The 20,087-nt window shown below is 46.0% G+C and overlaps 1 protein-coding gene across 1 annotated transcript in view; it reads left to right on the top strand.

Moving 5' to 3' along the window:
• The window catches only part of CFAP43 (cilia and flagella associated protein 43), a 75,880-nt gene that overhangs the window by 11,994 nt on the left and 43,799 nt on the right, over positions 1-20,087 (top strand). Inside the window, exons 7-14 of the mRNA XM_056849802.1 lie at positions 572-625; positions 5,576-5,655; positions 7,139-7,270; positions 10,188-10,304; positions 12,107-12,187; positions 14,406-14,554; positions 16,538-16,641; positions 18,609-18,749. Coding sequence (XP_056705780.1) covers positions 572-625; positions 5,576-5,655; positions 7,139-7,270; positions 10,188-10,304; positions 12,107-12,187; positions 14,406-14,554; positions 16,538-16,641; positions 18,609-18,749 — 858 coding nt within the window. The remainder of the gene's footprint in view (positions 1-571; positions 626-5,575; positions 5,656-7,138; positions 7,271-10,187; positions 10,305-12,106; positions 12,188-14,405; positions 14,555-16,537; positions 16,642-18,608; positions 18,750-20,087) is intronic.

Below are 20,087 nucleotides of genomic sequence, written 5' to 3'. Positions count from 1 at the left end.
TCTTTTATGAGCACAACTGGGTAGAAAGAAAGTGGCAATGAGATCAAACACCTTTTTTTTTTTGCTGTCAAGTCACAGCTGACTTACGGCAACCCCTGGTGGGGTTTTCAAGGCAAGAGTCATTCAGAGGTTGTTTGCCATTGCCTGCCTTTGGGTCACAACCCTGGTATTCCTTGGAGGTTTCCCATCCAAACACTTGGCAGGACCAACCCTGTTTAGCTTCTGAGATCTGACAAGATCAGGTTAGCCTGGGGCTTTCCTGTATATGTCAGGATCAGCATTATGTTCTCTGTTAAATAGTGGGGACATACAGTCCCAAGACATGTGCCTCACTATGTAGAAGGCTTTTCTGTGATCTTTAATGTTTGGACTACTCCTAAAAAATCAGTATGTTTTTAAAAAATCAGTATGTTTAGATTGCACATTGTACATATTAATTGGCTTTACGTCTGTATGTAGGATGATGTGAAGTGAAGCATTTACTTCTGCTAATTTAGAGAACATCTAGCCCTAGCATAGTTGTCAGTAAATTGTATAGGCCACCACTGAAATTGTCTCGCTTCCTTTCCAGCAAAACTACGGGCAACTTTTCGGTCAGTGTCCGGCTCTACTGGGAAATCTCAAGGTATTTTTTTAATGTGTATATATATAATGTTAATTGACTTTGCAGGCAGCATCTGGATGGCTGTAAGATCATTCTTCAAGTATACTGATGTTTGTTAGGAAACATGGTCACAGATGCATTTTAAATGAGTGGTTGGTAGTAGACCTGCTGTCTTCATCAGAAAACTCCCAGGGCCAACAGTGTAAATCAGCAGCCATATTGAATTTCCTTTTCCTTTCCTTTTTATCCCTTAGAAGCTCCTTGATCCATTGATCTTGAGCAGCATATATCTAGTGTTTGAGGGATATAAGGACTGAAATAAATCTTGCCACTGACAATGTAGCCTTGGGATCCCTATCGCTTAGTAGAAAAGGCATTATGTCAGACACAGAGGCATTAGATTTGTATGTTAAAAGGGGGGAAATATAATGTGATCGAAGTTCCTTGTAAAAGTGGCATTCCAAAAGGGCATGAGCTAATGAATCGATAGAGCCAGAAGAGCAAGGACAGGTCCTGTCTGAATATGGTAAATTCAAAATTCTGCCCTGCATAACCATAGAGGGATTAGCATTGAATCTAGCTAAACAAAAAGCTCTAGAATATATTGAATTTCAGCCAGAGAATTGAGCTGTTCAGAGGTTTCTTAGCCCCACAGAGATTTTATAATTAGTTTTCCACTCTCAAAGCACTAAACTCTACCTGGGTAATAGGTAGAACTGAATGATAGTGCCATAGAAAGTAGCAGTCCTCCCCTTCTCTATAGTATGGAGAGAACATTTACACACCCACACATATACCCCAGTCATGAGTACAGGAGGGCAGCTTGGAGAAAATGAGTTTGGTATGAAGAGGGTTTTTCTTCATAACTGTGGGCTTGCCCACATATTTGCTGGGGAAGCAAGAGGTTAGGGGAGCAGCAGCCATTGGAACTGGAGGAGGCAGTGAAGCATTGGAGAGTTCTCTGCTGCTTTTCCCGTTCCTCCCTCTTCAGCCTCTGTGTATACTGGAAAGACAATGGAGATTCAAACAGGGTGGGGTGGGGGAACTAAAAGGATCTTATCAAAGGTGCCAAATCCTGAAGTGTTTTGAGCAGGTGTGTATCAGTAGGTAATATAAGTAGTGTTATCATCTGGTGCACAAGTAAAAACAATATTAACAAAAAAGTAAACCTGTACAAAATTTCCCAGGATTTGGTATCTTTGATTCAAACATTTCTGTTCTCAGTGTTCATTTTTACTTACTTTGTGACAAAGTGAGACTTTCTGTCTGGTTGAGTTTGTACTGGTTCGAGAAAAGGCTGAAGCTTTCATCGTCATCCCCCCTTCCTGGTACGTACACCTCAGGGACCAAGTTGTACACAATGTACTTTTTCAGGGTCTGTCCCTGGATCAGATAGACCTGGTCTGGGAGTTCTGTGCTTCCCAGGCATGGAGGAGCCCTCAAATTGGGACCGTGGTGTGCAGGGAAAAGGGCTTTAAGTCGCTGTGATGGATAAGGGGTTAACCAGCAGCCAGAGCTGACAGGCAAAGGGTGGGCGGAAACAGAGAGCTGACGCTCTGAGCTCTGAGAAGGATTCGTAGTTTGGGACCCAGCCTGACAGGAGGGCTCTGATAGGATTCAAAGCGTGGAACCAGCCTGAGAGGAGGCTGAGAAAGTAGTGGAAGCTTGGGACCAGCCAGAGAAGGCTGTGTTAGATTCAGAGCTGGGTAAAAAGACGAAGAAGAAGCCAGACTATACTCTGAGAACCTGAGGGGTTCTGTGAAAGCCAGAGCTATTGACACACACAACCTGTGGGAGTGACAGGAGTGAGAATTGGGTTAGAGAGGGCCCATTCTCAGGTCACAAGGGGAATTAGTCTCTGAGGTAGAGCTATTCCGGTAGCAGGGAGGTGTGGAGGATTGCAGCCACTGAGGTGGGGTAGTCAGAGAGAGCTGGGCTTGGGACAGAGTTTTGAAGCTGTATGGCAGTTTTGAAAGCTGAATCTGAATAGTAGTTCTAAGGGATAGAGCTGATAGTCTGAAGCTGAATGCGTATAATAGTTCTGAGAGATAGAACTAAGCTTGAGAACTGAAGGAACTTGTGTGAAGGAAACATCTAAGCTATATCTCTAAAGCAATCTGGTGTATAGATATCTGACTTGAGTTTTCCCTCCAAAATTTCTGCCTTTTCTTAAAAACCAATCTCTGTGAGTTCTCTTTAATAAACTTCCCTGTTTTCTCTGTTTAAGTTGAAAAGCCTCTTGTCTCCTATTTCTCACTGAGGTAAATACGGGTGTGGGACTGGAGCAGAAGAAAGAAAGAATTCTCCTCACAAATATACTCAGGCCAACGCCCTTTCCCCCTCAGCATATACGGCCGGGCTGAGTGAGTGGGATATTGAAGTGGTTGGAAGGGGGGTGCGCCATAGTTGCCTTCCCCATACCCATTTGCAGAATTAAATTGGCCCCGGGGAGCTGCTAGTTACCCTGGAAATAATGTGCACTGATGGGCTACATGTTAAATTTTCCCAGTGGGGCATTACTTGCTGTTTCAGGTTAGGGAAATGGCATGGAGGAGAAGGTGGCCCAAATGTGGTTCTAATGCCTGGGGAGCACAGAACTCCCTGACCACATGTATCTACTCAGCCAGTGATAGACCCAGGAAAAGTTTTAAGTATTTTGACCCTCAGAGTTCCTACTTCAAGAGCAAGCAGAAGGCAATAGTGATCCTTTCTTCTCAAAATTTGCTGTTTTCCTTATGCCCATTATCCAAACTGGACCTTAAGACGAAAATACAATTTGTAATCTGTTGCTCTGAACAAAATTCAATTCAGGCCTCTTTAAAATGTCTGTCTGGATAAGCTTTAAGATCCAAGATGTACAAATCCAAATTTTATATAGAAAGTTGCTGGGCTATATGAGTAACCCTGGTTAGGCATGTTCATGTTGTGACCATCCAGAGCCCTTTAGTTATGGAGGTCTTTGTCATAGGTGATGAAGATCCTTTTGATAACTTTTTGAGCACCTACATATGACTGCCTGACTGAGTCAGATCATTGGTCTGTGAAGATCAACATTGTCTACTCTGACTGACAGCTGCTCTCCAGGGTCTCAGACAGAGAGGTCTTTCACATTACCTACTACATAATTCTTTTAACTGGAGATGTGCGTGATTGTATCTACGATATTGTGCATGTAAAGCAGACGCTGTACCACTGAGTCACAGCTACTGCCCCACGCTGAAGAAGATAAATGAAGATAACAAGATCAATTACCGTATATACTCGCGTATAAGCCGAGTTTTTCAGCCCCAAAAAAGGGCTGAAAAAGCCGAACTCGGCTTATACGCAGGTCAATACGGTGGGGGAGGAGGGAGGAGGGAGGAGGGAGGAGGGAACTTACTGCCGCCGCCGGTCCCACGCCGCTTCCTGCTGCCAAGAGCAGCCTGGGGCGGCCTCCTGCAGCTGCAGGGAGGTTGCCCCAGCCCTCGCCAGCCCTCGCCGCCGCCGCTGGCGGCCGAGGGCGGCCTGGGGCGGCTGCCCCGGCCCTCGCCAGGCCTCGCCGCCGCCGCTGGCGGCCGAGGGCGGCCTGGGGCGGCTGCCCCGGCCCTCGCCCGGCCTCGCCGCCGCTGCTGGCGGCCGAGGGGGGCCTGGGGCGGCTGCCCCGGCCCTCGCCAGGCCTCGCCGCCGCTGCTGGCGGCCGAGGGGGGCCTGGGGCGGCTGCCCCGGCCCTCGCCCGGCCTCGCCGCCGCTGCTGGCGGCCGAGGGCGGCCTGGGGCGGCTTCCCCGGCCCTCGCCCGGCCTCGCCGCCGCTGCTGGCGGCCGAGGGGGGCCTGGGGCGGCTGCCCCGGCCCTCGCCCGGCCTCGCCGCCGCTGCTGGCGGCCGAGGGGGGCCTGGGGCGGCTGCCCCGGCCCTCGCCCGGCCTCGCCGCCGCTGCTGGCGGCCGAGGGCGGCCTGGGGCGGCTGCCCCGGCCCTCGCCCGGCCTCGCCGCCGCTGCTGGCGGCCGAGGGCGGCCTGGGGCGGCTGCCCCGGCCCTCGCCCGGCCTCGCCGCCGCTGCTGACGGCCGAGGGCGGCCTGGGGCGGCTGCCCCGGCCCTCGCCCGGCCTCGCCGCCGCTGCTGACGGCCGAGGGCGGCCTGGGGCGGCTGCCCCGGCCCTCGCCCGGCCTCGCCGCCGCTGCTGGCGGCCGAGGGCGGCCTGGGGCGGCTGCCCCGGCCCTCGCCCGGCCTTGCCGCCCCTGCTGGCGGCCGAGGGCAGCCTGGAGCGGCTGCAGGGAGGCTGCCCCGGCCCTTGCCCGGTTGTGTCGCCGCCGCCGCCAGGCCTGCGCCGCTTGCTGCCAGAAGCCCAGGTAAGCCTGCGGGGGGGGGAGGGGTTATAAGCCGAACCTCGGCTTATACGCGGGCGCCTAATTTTTCCCCATTTTTGGGGAGAAATTAGGCACCTCGGCTTATACGCGGATCGGCTTATACACGGGTATATACGGTAGTAAAGATTGAGCTATATGCTATGTCTGGTTCTGCAGGGGTATCATTGTTTTTACAGAATGGTAGGTTGTGTATTTAAGAGCCTTGTGGCGCAGAGTGGTAAGCTGCAGTACTGCAGTCCAAGCTTTGCTCAAGACCTGAGTTCGATCCCGACGGAAGTTGGTTTCAGGTAGCCGGCTCAAGGTTGACTCAGCCTTCCATCCTTCCGAGGTCGGTAAAATGAGTACCCAGCTTGCTGGGGGTAAAGGGAAGATGACTTGGGAAGGCACTGGCAAACCACCCCATAAACAAAGTCTGCCTAGGAAATGTCGGGGTGTGACGTCACCCCATGGGTCAGGAATGACCCGGTGCTTGCACAGGGGATCGTTACCTTAAGTTGTGTATTTAAAGGAGAAGTCAACCGCTTTTCAGTCCTTCCTACTTTTTGCATTTTCCTACTGACAATTTCCTTCCCTTGAGAGCTGCTTTTGCCCCACTGGATAAAATGTTGTTGTTATTGTTTTTCTTAGAGTTTGGAAGGCAAGAGAGTCAAAATGTGGTCCTGTTTGCTATGGCACTACACAAGGATGGACTGTATGCAGCTGGAAATGTAAGGCACCTTTCAGTAGATACTAGCAGTGTCCCTATGGCTGCCAATCAGATTCCTTCTGCCTCGCCTGGTAGCCCAAGGTGTTTGGGGAGCAAGATGATCAGAGAGGACCTGCCATCACTTGCCATTTTTAGGTTACAGAATTCCTTTTCATAGAGTGAAATTGGTTTTTCAGTATACTCGGGCCCTTACTCTTCTGGGCCCTGGCTATAGAAATCTGCATTCAATTTGTGGACCACCTTGTTTGAGCAAAAACACTCCAGAGAGAACTGGTTTTGAAACTTTAGTGTGTAAGTTCTAAGAACCAAGATTCCAAGAATTCTGGAAATGGTTCTTTTGTCTAATGCTGTAAATATTTAGAAAAAGGAAAAGCTTCTGTTGCTCACACAATGCCAACTATACAATAACCCAGTGATAAAGCCGAAAATATTCAAAAGTCACCTAGTCTAATTCCAAAGGTTGGACTTGCCCTGCAAAACATCCCTGTCACCATTACCTTATGTTATTCAGATTAAAATGTGCCACAAGCAGAGACAAGAAGTAAGCAAAAAAGCAATTATAATCTTACAAGTGGAGGATCCAGAAGGACTTGATAGGGTTATCTCATTTTTCCTTTCCCCACTATTTCCTCTTCCCCTTTCTTGAAAGCCCCCATAACCTCTTTTATTTATTGGACAGGCACCAGCAGCTTCACTGCAATTTTGTTGCCATTATCTTTTAAAAAAAACAGCTCTCCATCACCCTGGGAAGGTTCTCCATAGATAATAGTATAGTTCTTTTAAGACTGGTGTGATATGTCCTCCATAATTCATGTCAATAACTACCTTCCACATTATGTACTAACTGAAGTTTTAAGAAGTCTTCAAAGGTATGCCTTGTAAGCAGCAAGCAAGGAAACCTGCTGTAGCACTATACGAACATGACCTCAAACATCTTCATTGAGGTGAGCACGCTAACTTAAGGTAAATGAGGACTAAACTAGATGTGTTGTTTTGTTATTCATGTGTGTGCCCTGTTCATATTAAAACAGGGTCTACTTTTTAGAACAAAATAGGCCCAAGAATGAGGAAATCTGAAATTCCTCACCTTACCTTCTCACTCCGTTACTTCAAATGCTTTTGGCCATAGTCTTTCACTTCTGATATAGGAACTAGGGTGGAGGACAAGTGCCTTAAGTGATGGAGTGCAGCAAGCTAAGGCAGGAAGGGTTCAGTTTCCCTCACCAATGCACACATTTCTTTGTAGAAAGTAGACCCCTATTCCCTATTGTAGACAGAAACAGGGCTGGCACAGGAAAAACAAGCATTGCTCCCTGATTGTTTAGGAATCCTATACCAGAATCCTGGAATTGACCAAAAACAGGTCAGAAACTGATTGTATATGTGACCCAAATGTTCTTTGAAGTTCTTAGAGTCATTGTGAGACAATTAATTGCAATGTGTGGGGCCATGCTAATAGTGCTTTTTATGTTTTTGCTGCCTAGGATGGAGTTGTGCGTTGCTATCAAGTCAAAGGCACACAATTCCAAACAGAAGATTGCCTGGAAGTTGAGCAGCCCATAACAAATCTCATCTTTTCCCCTGACTACACTTCCTTATTAGTTGAAACGGAAAAAGTATGTTGTGCAAGGCATAAATACTGTTAAGTGAGGTTCCTAGCTTAATTTATATTTATTGGGATAGTTTCATGCATCACAAAACAAGCCCATAATCTGCATAACATGGGGTCAGCTAACCAGCGCAATCATTTCCCACTTTCTGAGTTTCCATGTAATTAAATTCAGAAAGTGGGAATGATGGCGCTGGTTAGCTGAATTCCTCCTGATTTTAATTTCTGTGTAAGAAATGCCCCTGAAAAGTTACTCATAAAATTCAGTAGACCAATTTGTATATATAAAATTAACTATGATCATAGGCTCCAGGAAAATCAAAGAGGTGTATAACAACCCAAAGCAAATTTCTTTTGCACTTCACAAATGTTACTATTGCAGTAGTGCACAGAAATATTTCAGTGCTTGTATTCCAATGGCTGTGCCAAAGGATGGATCTGATCACTAAGAGCCAGCATGCGTTTCTCAAGAATAAGTCATGTCAGACTAATCTTATCTCCTTTTTTGAGAAAGTTACTACCTTGCTGGATCAGGGGAATGCTATAGACATAGTTTATCTAGATTTCAGTAAGGCTTTTGATAAGGTTCCACATAGTATTCTAGTTGACAAATTGGGGAAATGTGGGTTAGATCCTATTATTGTTAGATGGATCTGCAACTGGTTGACAGATCGTACCCAAAGAGTGCTAGTTAATGGTTCCTCGTCCACTTAGAGAGAAGTGACTAGTGGAGTTCCTCAGGGATCTGTGCTGGGCCCTGTGTTGTTCAACATCTTTATAAATGATTTGGATGAAGGAATAGAGGGGATGCTTATTAAATTTGCAGATGATACTAAATTGGGAGGGGTAGCAAATCGGTAGAAGACAGAGCCAAGATGCAGGATGATCTTGACAGGCTGGAGAAATGGGCTAGAATTAATAAAATGCACTTCAACAAAGACAAATGTAAAGTTCTGCATTTAGGTAGGAAAAATCAAATGCATCATTATAGGATGGGGGAGACTTGTTTGAGCAGTAGTGTGTGTGAAAAGGATCTTGGGGTCTTAGTAGACCAAACACTGAACATGAGTCAGCAGTGTGATGCTGTAAGTAAAAAGGCAAATCACGCGAAGTGATGGTATCGCTTTACTCTGCTCTGGTTAGACCTCAACTAGAGTACTGTGTTCAGTTTTGGGCACCACAATTTAAGAAAGATGTAGACAAGCTGGAACGTGTCCAGAGAAGGGCAGGAGAAGACTGAGAGGGGATATGATAACCATGTACAAGTACTTGAAGGGCAGTCATATAGAGGAGGGTGCCAAGTTGTTATATGTTGTGCAAGAAGGTCGGACCAGAACCAATGGGTTGAAATTAAATCAAAAGAGTTTCTGTCTAGACATTAGGAAGAATTTTCTAACAGTTAGAGCGGTTCCTCAGTGGAACAGGCTTCCTCCGGAGGTGATAAGCTCTCCTTCCCTGGAGGTTTTTAAGAAGAGGTTAGATGGCCATCTGTCAGCAATGCTGATTCTTAGGCAGATGATGAGAGGGAGACCATCTTGGCCATCTTCTGGTCATTAGGGGTGTGGAGGGGGGAGGTAGTTGTGAATTTCCTGCATTCTGCAGGGGATTGGACTTGATGGCCCTGGTGGTCCCTTCCAACTCTATGATTCTAAGTATGTCGGCCTTTTCCAGGTTCAAACTCATAAATAGTGATTATGTGTTAAACCAGATTTACTCCACTGTTAGTTGCCAGTGGACGACTAAGCAGTCATTCAAGATTGTCAGGGAAAACAAAAGTAAAGATAGCTTACCGTATATACCCATGTATAAGCCGACCCGCGTATAAGCCGAGGTGCCTAATTTCTCCCCAAAAATGGGGGAAAATTAGGCACCAGCGTATAAGCCGAGGGTCAGCTTATAACCCCTCCCCCCCCCGCAGGCTTACCTTCAGGCCCGGCGAAGGCGGTGGCGGCGGCTGGCCCCCCAGGGCGGGGGGAGCCGGGCCGCGCGGCCTTCCAGCGGCCGCAGGATGCTTCCCCCAACCCTTCCAGGGCGGAGGGAGCCAGGCGCACCCGGTGGCAGCCGCGCGGCCTTCCGGCGGCCCCAGGATGCTTCCCCCTGCCCTTCCAGGGCGGGGGGAGCCAGGTGCGCCTGGCGGCAGCGGCCACACAGCCTTCCGGCGGCCGCAGGATGCGGCCGGGGGGAGCCGGGTGTGCCCGGCGGCGGCTGCGCGGCCTTCCATTAGCCGCAGGAGGCTTCCCCCGGCCCTTCTAGGGCGGGGGGAGCCAGGCGCGCCCGGCGGCGGCGGCTGCCTCGCGGCCTTCCAGCGGCTGCAGGAGGCCCTCACAGGGCGCTCCTGGCCGGGGGAAGCCGCATGGGCCCGGCAGCGGTGGCGGCGGCGGTAAGTTGCCCCCTCCCTCCTCCCTCCCTCCTCCCCCCTCCCCTCCCCTCCCCTACCGTATTGACCCGCGTATAAGCCGAGGCCAGCTTTTTCAGCCCTTTTTTGGGGCTGAAAAACTCGGCTTATACGCGAGTATATACGGTAATAATGCATCTGAAATAAACAGAAATTTGACCTGAAATTGTTGGGAAAGTGTTATTTTCAAGTCCATCCTGCTTTCTAGCTTAGTCATTGGAAGGAAGTCGCCACATCAATTTTCTCACCATACAGAGAAGTTCCGATGCTAATTAGGAAAAGTTAAATTAAAATGCAGTTGCTTGAGAATGTTATAGAATGAAGTAATTAATGTAGGAGACAGACAATATTCCGGTTGTTATGAGAATTGTACAGTTATACAGGCTGACATTCTGTTATCAGTTACAATATAGTTCCCAAAGTTGGAAGGTGACAGTTGGAAATATTGGGTTTATATTGCTGCAATGAGACTATGTAATAAATACTCCCTCTGCCCTTCCCATAATGAGTTATCATTTCCACTTGGCAGGGATCTCTTTATGTCTTTAATCCTAATGACAATGAAGATGTGATCCAGTTATTGGATGCAAGCGAAGGCCAGTTCCTCGGAGTTGATTTTATTGTTCCAGGATCTGAGCACTGTGTGGTGAGGAACTGTCAGTCTTTAAAAAAAAAAAATCCAGGTCCCTCTTCATCACCTGTGGGAGGTTTTGGGGGTGGAGCCTGAGGAGGGCAGGGTTTGGAGAGGGGAGGGACTTTAATGCCATAGAGTCCAACCACCAAAGGGACATCCTCTCCAGGTGAACTGATCTCCTGCTATTGTGGCTGATCTCCGGCCAGTAGAGATCGGTGAGGAACTGTCAGTCTTATTAAATGAGAGAAGCTGAAATGTTCAGGGTACATTATGTCATTCTGTTGAACTGTTACCTTTGGAAGGCAGTTATAGGCCCCATTTGTAAATAGAGCCTGGACTCTTATTTCTTTATTGATTATATTTTTAAATTTATATTACAAGCATTCTAACCCAAGCAATGCTTTCTCACTTTAGGCTTCAGGAGCGATTGGATGAGGGAGGGAGTGGTATAAACTGAAGATTTATAAATTACTACCTTTAATTTGAACTTCAGAAGCAATGTCAGATGCATAATTGTATCTGTTGTATATCATTACCAGCTATAATATTAATGATTTTTATGGGCTGATGAAAAGTTTTCCTCTGAAAATTGAAGTTCTCCAAAGTTATGAAACAGAGTAGATAGCTGCAGTGCGTTATATAGTGCAGACTCCTCATGTCTTGTAGAAGAGGCAGGGATCATAAATGCCTGCTTGAGCCCTACAACTTATAAGCTTATATAAGCAAACCAACGAAGAGGAGCAGGTGTGGGATTTTGGGTTGCAAAGTGAACTGTGCTCTTAACTCCTGCAAAAACACTAATGTAGCCGTTGACATGAATCCTTTATGGTTCTCTCCCCCTCCCCCCCCCCATTCTTCAGGTAAGCTGTACACTTTGTTGCTGTTACAGTTTTTATCTTCAAGTACATGTTGTGTTTACTTGATCAAATGTTTTGTCGCTACTGTTTTTAAAGGGTTTTTTTATACAAAAATATTATTTGGAAACACTTGAAAATTCCTTCAGAGACGGGAGGGAAATGGCTGCATGAATGATGCAATGGTTGAACAATTCATGCTGTGCACAGCCCTACTGGGAAAAGGAAGCGCAATGACCAGCTAATCAACACATTGTAAATTTGGCTTCTTCTGCAGACCAGAAGAACTGATTCCCCCTGAGGCCAGTCTGACTAAGAAGGCTGTATGAATGTTGGTAGTAGCAAGCATGGAATTGCCCCAATCATGTAGAAAGAGGAGACCACCTCCTGTGGCTTACCTCTTGCAGGCCATTTCTCCAAGTGCTTTTTTCCATCATCTAGGGCCACTTCCATTAAAAGGAACTTTGGCTGTGAAAACAGTTTTGACAATAAGGGTGGTGGGACGGTAAGCCACAAATTATAGGGTTGCCAACTCCAGTTTGGGAAATTTGCTGAAGATTTGGGGTAGAGCCTGGGGAAGGTGGAGTTTGGGGAGGGAAGGGACTTTAGTTGGGTATAATGCTATAGAATCCCACCTCCAGGGGAACTGATCTCCGTAGTCTGGAGTTCAGTTGCATTTCTGGTAGCTCTCCAGCTCCCGTCTGAAAGTTGGCAACCCCAGAGAGGAATTACATTCCTCTTCTGTATAAAATTGGACCACCTTCATTTTATGTGATTGGGGCAGACCTATCAAACAAGTTTGCCACTGTTATATCTGTGTTGGTCCTTAAATAAGCTTGCACAAAACAAGTACAGTAGTGTGCTAATAGTAACTTGTATCCCAAATTATCAGACTACTTTATGTTTCATAACAGCCATGCTTCGTGTTGTTTACTGTCTCTCTCTTTCTCTTTGTCATAGTCTGTAGCGGAATCAGGTGAGATGCATGTTTGGCGGATAGAGGATGGAGCTTGTATCAGCAAGGTAGCTTTGCACACCATGGTATGCACAAGTGGAATTTGCAGCTGTAATTAACAAGGTTTAAAGCGATTTGTTTATCCATGTGGTGCCGTCAAAGCAATAGGCTCAGTGCAGAGGCTAGCCTGGACTCATATGATTTTGAGACTCACATCAATAAGCTCTTTTTCCAAAGTATTATGAGTTGCACTGTTTTTGGTTCATGTTTGACTTTGAGCTTCCCAAAAGCACTTCCTTGGGAGAATGTGCATAAAAAACAAAAGCCCTGTGTGAATAACTGAGGGTGGTCTAACAATGACCTATTATCATAGAGGTTGTCTGTGTTAAGTGCCGTCAAGTCGCTTCCGACCCATGGCAACCCTATGAATCAAAGTCCTCCAAAATGTCTGATCTTTGATAGCCTTGCTCAGATCTTGCAAATTGAGGGGTGTGGCTTCCTTTATTGAGTCAATCCATCTCTTGTTGGGTCCTCCTCTTTCCCTGCTGCCCTCAACTTTTCCTAGCATTATGGTTTTTTGCAGTGACTCTTGTCTTCTCATAATGTGACCAAAATATGATAGCCTCAGTTTCATTTCATTTCATTTCAATTCATTAACCTTTATTGGCATACCAAAAGACAGAGATAGAAAAAACAACAATATACCTCCAAAGGGCAATACATATAAGTTACAAGTCGGGTTAATAAAACTTTTCTTGTTCTTTAAGAACTCCTGTAAAAAATTCAGCCACGGTAGCCGTAATTTTATGATCATGGTCACTCAAAAGAAATTTGCATTACTCCTGTATCTCTCGTACTGGAGCAAAGTAAATAGCAGTTTATCCCGCAGAGTCACATAGAAGGGGCAATCTAAAAGGATGTGGTCAATTGTATCTAACAAGTTTAAACCGCATGTGCATAGGCGTTCATTTCTAGGGATCTGGAGGTATTGGCCTAAGAGCATCCTAGATGGGAATGCGTTAACCCTAGCTAATAGAAAAGCGGGGCGTTGAGAAGGTAACTCTAGGTTATCTAGATACCTAGCCATTTTACCCAATCCATTATTAAGGCCTAGGGCCACCGGAGAGCAGATGGGGGGAAGAGCTGGGTTAAAATTCTGCCATTCTACATCAAGGAGACATTGCTTGATTCTTTTAAAGATGTAAGATTCATTGGCCAGAGCAAGATTATCTAAATCAATTCCAATTTGGCAGAGTCTAGATCTAATCAATATGTCCCATGAGAAATAATGAAGTTCACTTTTCAAGAGATATAAAAGGGAACCTGGCTCAGTTTGAAAATATAATTTGAGCCAATATCTTGTTGTTTGAATCCAGGCTTTGGTGGCAATCATGTTTTGCCCAGTTTCAAGACAAATTGTAAAATATGAAACACATTTAGGTATCCCCAATATTTGTCTAAGAAATATGGCTTGGATGTTCTCCACTTCTTGATTAAGAGTTCCAAGCCATAAGGGAACACCAAACAGAAGTTGGGGGAATATTTTCAAATTCAGGATTTTGATCACTGCAGGAACACACTGATTCCCCTTCGCGTTGAAAAACTGCTTGAGTTGATTTAAGGAAATCCTTGTGGCTTTAATAGTATTTTGTCGATGTATAGACCAATTGAGATTATAGTTATAAGTAATTCCCAAATACTTATAGCTTTTAACTTGTTCGATTGAATCCTTCCCAATATGCTATTTGTATAAGGACCATTTTTTGGAAAATACCACTACTTTTGAATTATTTCTTAAGAATTCTGTCAAAACAAAGGCCTGGAGGAAGTACAAGTGAAGAATGGAATGGGTACTTAATGCCCAGCTTCTCTTTCTCTAATGATACCTTGACTTTAAGTTAGTATAAATTTAAGGATATCCCCGACCTCAGCTTTCTTCTCTCTCATCCTGCCACCAGCAGTCTGCCAGTTCATCCAAAGACCTGATGGCTGTTTTCCATGGGGGTGGATGGGTAATTGAATCCAGCATTCTTCCACAAGATTCTCCATTTTCTGGGATTCATTTTCTTTCATATTTTTCTTTCATACTCCAATAGTATGCATAAAACTAGACAGATCACAATTGCCTACTAGTTATTTGTAAATTGATGCTGTGATGGTTGCTTTTGCTTTTGTATTAATATTAATAAAAAAGAATTCTGTTAAAAGGCAATAAGCAATAAAAATTGTTACTGTCCTAAAATTCTTTTCTGGAGGCCCTTATTGTGACACAAAGCAATTCAGTGTCATCTCTTCATTCCCTAGGCCACCGCGATGGCATGCAGCTTGTCCTCTCACTGTGTGGCAGTGGGAACTAAAAGAGGCTACGTCTTCTTCATAGATGTTACGGATGTCAAACTTCCTAAGGTGGTTCACCGGGTTCTGCTTACTGAAAATTGCGTACAGTTTTTGCAGTAAGTAATAGGAGAGGGCAGAGGCAAGAAGTAGCAACTTGAACAAATCTTTGTTTCCGTTTGAAACTGGCTTTATTCCATTTCACTCCAAGAGTGTGTGAATATCAGATATATGATGCCAAAGAATACTAAGAACGGCATCTATCACTTTAATAAACTGGTGTTGTATATATAGACAATTAACTGTAGGATAATGCTAAGCTGCAAAATAAGTCCAGGTATGCCCTAATTGCATTGTCACAGAACAACCGTGTTTTATTAGCTGCATTTAAAAGGTTTATTCAAATTAGCCTGCTGCCTTCTGTCAAAGCCTCGCCCCTCCTAATTTAAACCAATCTGAGAAGTGGCAGCCTAAAACTACTTAGTGTTTCAAATATTGTCGAAGGCTTTCACGGTCAGAGTTCATTGGTTCTTGTAGGTTATCCGGGTTGTGTGACCGTGATCTTGGTATTTTCTTTCCTGACGTTTCGCCAGCAGCTGTGGCAGGCATCTTCAGAGGAGTAACACTAAAGGACAGTGTCTCTCAGTGTCAAGTGTGTAGGAAGAGTAATATATAGTCAGAAAGGGGTTGGGTTTGAGCTGAGTCATTGTCCTGCAAAAAGTATCAAAGGTAATGTGCTAATCATTGTCCTGTAAGTATCAAGATAATGTGCTAATGAGGGTGTGGTATGTTAATATGGAACCATTGTATCCTGAAGTGATCTGTTAATGTGTGAAATCCAAAGCTAATCCGCATGGCTATTGTGGACTGTAGTCTTTGTTAGTCTGGAGGCTTTCAGGACAGGAAGCCAAGCCTTATTCATTCTTAAACTCTCTTCTTTTCTGTTAAAGTTGTGCTGATGTTTATGAATTTCAATGGCTTCTCTGTGCAATCTGACAAAATAGTTGGTAGAATTGTCCAGTATTTCAGTGTCTTGGAATAAGACCCTGTGTCCTGTTTGGGTCAGTCCATGATCAGCCACTGCTGATTTCTCAGGTTGGCCAAGTCTGCAGTATCTTTCATGTTCTTTTATCTTTTTTTGTATGCTGTATTGTGTGATCCCGATGTAAACTTGTCCACAACTGCAAGGTATACGATATACTCCTGCAGAGGTGAGGGGGTCTCTTTAGTCTTTTGCTGATCGTAGCATCTGTTGTATTTTCTTGGTGGGTTTAAACACTGTTTGTAGATTATGTTTTTTCAAAAGTTTCTCCATCCTATCAGTGACTCCTTTAATAAATGGCAAGAATACCTTTCCTATGGGAGACTTTTTTTCCTGAGTTTTCTGATTTTTGTCAGGTTTAATGGCCCTTCTGATTTCATTTCTGGATAGCCGTTTGCTAGCATTAGCACATTATCTTGATACTTACAGGACAGTGATTAGCACATTATACTTTTTGCAGGACAATGACTCAGCTCAAACCCAACCCCTTTCTGACTATATATTACTCTTCCTACACACTTGACACTGAGAGACACTGTCCTTCAGTGTTACTCCTCTGAAGATGCCTGCCACAGCTGCTGACGAAAAGTCACAGTTGACTTATGGCAACCCCTGGTGGGGTTTTCAAGACAGGAGATGTTCAGAGGTGGTTTGCCATTGCCTGACTCTTCGTCACACCCCTGGTATTCCCTGGAAGTCTTCCATCCAAAGACTTGCCAAGGTCAACCCTGCTTAGCTTCTGAGATCTGACAAGATCAAGCTAGCCTGGGCTATCCGGGTCAGGGCCTTCAAGGCTATAATCCCCTCATAATAGGCCAGTTTAATACCAAGTGGCATCCTAAGTCCAAGCATTTCCCTCATTCAGGACTAGAAGACTAAGCAGTCCCTAAAGACTCAGTTATAAAAATAAAAGTATAGGGGGGGAACAAAAGAAATTTGTAGGGTGTGAAATTTAAGTCCCTAGTTTTTAGGTTTGTAGATGAGGTGTCATCACATGTTTCAAGTCAAACGCTGTGGTTACATTTTAATATATTATTTTTGCTCTTCTCTTTTTTTAAAGCTATGAACAGAGTGGTCAGTTTCTTATAACAGGAACTTCAGATGGATATATCTTTATTTTAAATGCTCTGCCTTCAACTACATTCCAAGTTCTTGGATACATAGGTATATATGCAAAATTCTTGGATATTTATTTCCTGAAATGCCATCTGTTAAAGCTGTGAATGGTAACTGTTAAGATTTCTTGTTCATTTTAAAAAACAGAATATGCTATTCAGAAACCAAAATTTTACTGCAGATATTTCTGTTTAAGGCCCAGTAATATCTGGTCTGATGCAACCTTTACTTAAAGGCAATTTCTTGAGGTTCTGGATTTTTGCTAGAATCCTGATAATATTTGCTTTGAGATTAATAAAAAAACCAGTCTGTCTACCTGTCTGATATAGCCCTGAAAGAGAGCCTGTAAACACTATGGCAGAAGGTAAATATAATAACTCACATATTCCAAATGCTTTTTATTTTGCTGTCAGGATTTTGAGGGGCTGACTTATAATCACATCATTTTGATATTAGTAATAGCAGAATGGTACGTTCCTTAGTTGTGCTGGTATTTGCCAAGTCAATGCAGGTTTCTGTTGTTGTTGAAAACTGAACCTAATTTTTCTCTATAAGATTCTTTTTCTTGAGCACTAACAAGAATGGAACCCGTGTACCAGCAGCTAGTTTATTCTTTAGAGGCTTTCAGCAGAGCTTTTAATAATAAAGAGGTTAGGCTGCTAAAATAACTTGATGTTCAGTTGACTGGAAGTTGTTCTTAGCTCTTTAATATATAACTGGGCTTTTCAAAGAAAAGATCAAGAGTCCAGTAGCACCTTAAAGACTAACAAAATTTCCGGCAGGGTATGCCTGAGCTTTCATGAGCCACAGCTCACTTCTTCAGATACAGCTAGAATGTGATTCCATCTGTCCTTAAGTAGAGAAAAGTGAATTAGATGCACAATGGCAATGTAAATGTCAAAAGCAAGTAAATGACATTAGCAGGCGTGATTGCATTAGGTGTGAGGGTTAGTAGGCATAGAGAAATCAGCATTGGTAATGTGACAGGAATCCCAGATCTCTATTAAGTCCCAGAGAATGCATAGTCTTCAGCTTCAGTATTAGTTGTAATTCAGCAATCTCTAGCTGTATCTGAAGAAGTGATCTGTGGCTCACGAAAGCTCATACCCTGCCAGAAATTTTGTTAGTCTTTAAGGTGCTACTGGACTCTTGCGCTTTTCTACCGCTATTGACAGACTAACCACGCATTCCTGAGGTGTGGCAAGGGGGAACAGCGGGGAAGAGGGACAGCAGCAGCGCCTCCTAACCCATTTCCCCGTTGCCAAAAACCGAAAAAAGCTTTTTAGAGGCTTTTAAAAGTTTAAACGGGGCTTTTCACCCCATAGAGAAAAGCGAGACTGCGCCTGCTAAAAAGCAGGCACAGCCTCGCTCTTCTCAGTGCCGGCGTTCCTGAGCTAAAGGGGACAGGAAGCTACCTAACGGCTGCTCCTGCCCTCAGCCTGCCCCAGTAATGCCTTCCAGGACACCAGGACGCCTCCCAGGATGCTGGCACGGGCCTTTACGACGGTGGGACGCTGGCAGAATGCCACGTTGGCATCCCAGGGTGGCGCTGCCACGGCAGCCCCCTGAGACCAGCATCTGGGCCTTCTCGCCGGCATTCGGACCACTAATGCTGCCATAAGTAACCCGGACGCTGGTGCGGGGCCCCTAACGCCGGCGTAACACCTTCCTGGCCTCCTAAGGGCTTTTGCCCTTAGAGCTCAGGAATGCGCTGTAACACAGGTACCCATCATGGGCTTTTTTTGTTTTTGTTAACAAGTGAAATCCCTGCATGGAAATTCTAATGTATGAAGACACTCTAATTTTAAATATAGTTTGATGGTGTGTGTGCGTGCGTATGTATGTGTACACACATACACAAAACTGGGTGCAGGATTGTAGCTATAGCGATTAGAAATACCTCTTAACTTACTGCAGATGACTTTCCCAAGACACCCGGAGTGCCTGTAATGTACCTCAGTAGGAAGAAATACATTAATGCTTAGTTTGAAATGTTGGTTTCTTTTTCATTTCAGTGTTATCCCATAAGATTATTGAACTGACTTCACTCTATGATGTAGAGAAAGAGGCATCTGAAGTTATTGTACTCCTTTGTCCACCAGACATCAAAAGAGCAAGACTGGAAGTGTTTAGCCTTCCTAGAAAGATCGTCTTGGGTAAATATTGTACGCCCTGTGTGAGGACTTTGGACCGGGGTCCGGGGGTCCGCCCTCGTTGAGGCCCTCGCTATCCGTTCGAGAGGAGCTTCCTCGGCCTCAGACCATTCAGCAGGCGAGTCTGAGCTGTCCTCGCCTGCTGTGTCGGCCAGCGTGGTAGTTTGCAGAGCTTGCACCAGCCCTGCAGCACACCCAACACTGGCTTCCTCACTCCTCCTCGGCCTCCGCTCCCTCTCTCCTTATATCCCCCCAGCCCCGTCCTTCTCCTACCTTATAAGGAGTTAGCCTACTTCCGGCTCCACCCTTCTCCTTTCCTTCCTCCCGTGCAGGCCGGGGAGCTCGGAGGCTGCTCCTCCGCGTTCTTCCCCTGCCCGGGGTTTTCGACTGCCCTTGGCGCCCTTGCAGGGACCCGCCTCCGGCCCCCTGTCTGGGCCCGGTCCGCTCTCCGAGCCCCTGTCCGCCCCCTTCTCCAGGCCGGCACGGCCAGCCAGCAGGGACCCCAGCGACGGCGCGCTTCCCCGCCTCTTCTCTGCCCGCCGTGGCCGCCGCTGCGGCGTCGGGCCGGGCTGAGGCGCTGGGCCCGTCCGCGGTCGCCACTGGGCGCCGTCCGTCGGGGCCTTGCCTCACCCCCCCGACACGGCCCTCGCGGGCCCGAGCCGCCAGCCCGGTCCCGCGGTTTGCTGGGACCTCCCGTGCCGCGCTCCGCCCGCCGCCGGACCGGAGGTGAGTGCGGAGGGGGGGGTCCCTGGGGCGAGTCCTGGGCTGGCTCTGAGCCCGTCCCAGGACACCCTGACCTGGATGGCCCAGGCTAGCCTGATCTCATCAGATCTCAGAAGCTAAGCAGGGTCAGCCCTGGTTAGTATTTGGATGGGAGACCACCGAGGAATATCTGGGTTGCTGTGCAGAGGAAGGCACTGGCAAACCACCTCTGTTAGTCTCTTGCCATGAAAACCCCAAAAGGGGTCGCCATAAGTTGGTTTGCGACTTGAAGGCACTTTACACACACACACAAATATTGTACAGTTATGCCCTGTACTAGCCATTTTTATTTATCTCTAATCAGTACATGGATGCTGACTCTTCTGGTTGAGCTTAGACAACTGGACTACCTTGCATAATGGAACCCGTAAAGGGAAAGCAAGGGAAGGAAATAAGTTTTTTTGTTCTTCATTTAAACACCATGTGGTCATCATTCAACACTGATACATTTACAGGGCACTTAGAAGAAGGATGAACACATAAGGATCAAAGTGATTTACCACATACTCAGTTGTTTCTATTGACCCATAGCTTTCCTAGATATGTAGATGAGGTAACATGATAGAATTGAGTATCTTT

Source organism: Euleptes europaea, chromosome 5 (genome assembly GCF_029931775.1).
Source record: "Euleptes europaea isolate rEulEur1 chromosome 5, rEulEur1.hap1, whole genome shotgun sequence".
Taxonomy (NCBI): Eukaryota; Metazoa; Chordata; class Lepidosauria; order Squamata; family Sphaerodactylidae; genus Euleptes; species Euleptes europaea.
The sequence above is the reverse complement of the archived record's forward strand: the minus strand, read 5'-3'. Positions and strand labels throughout refer to the sequence as shown.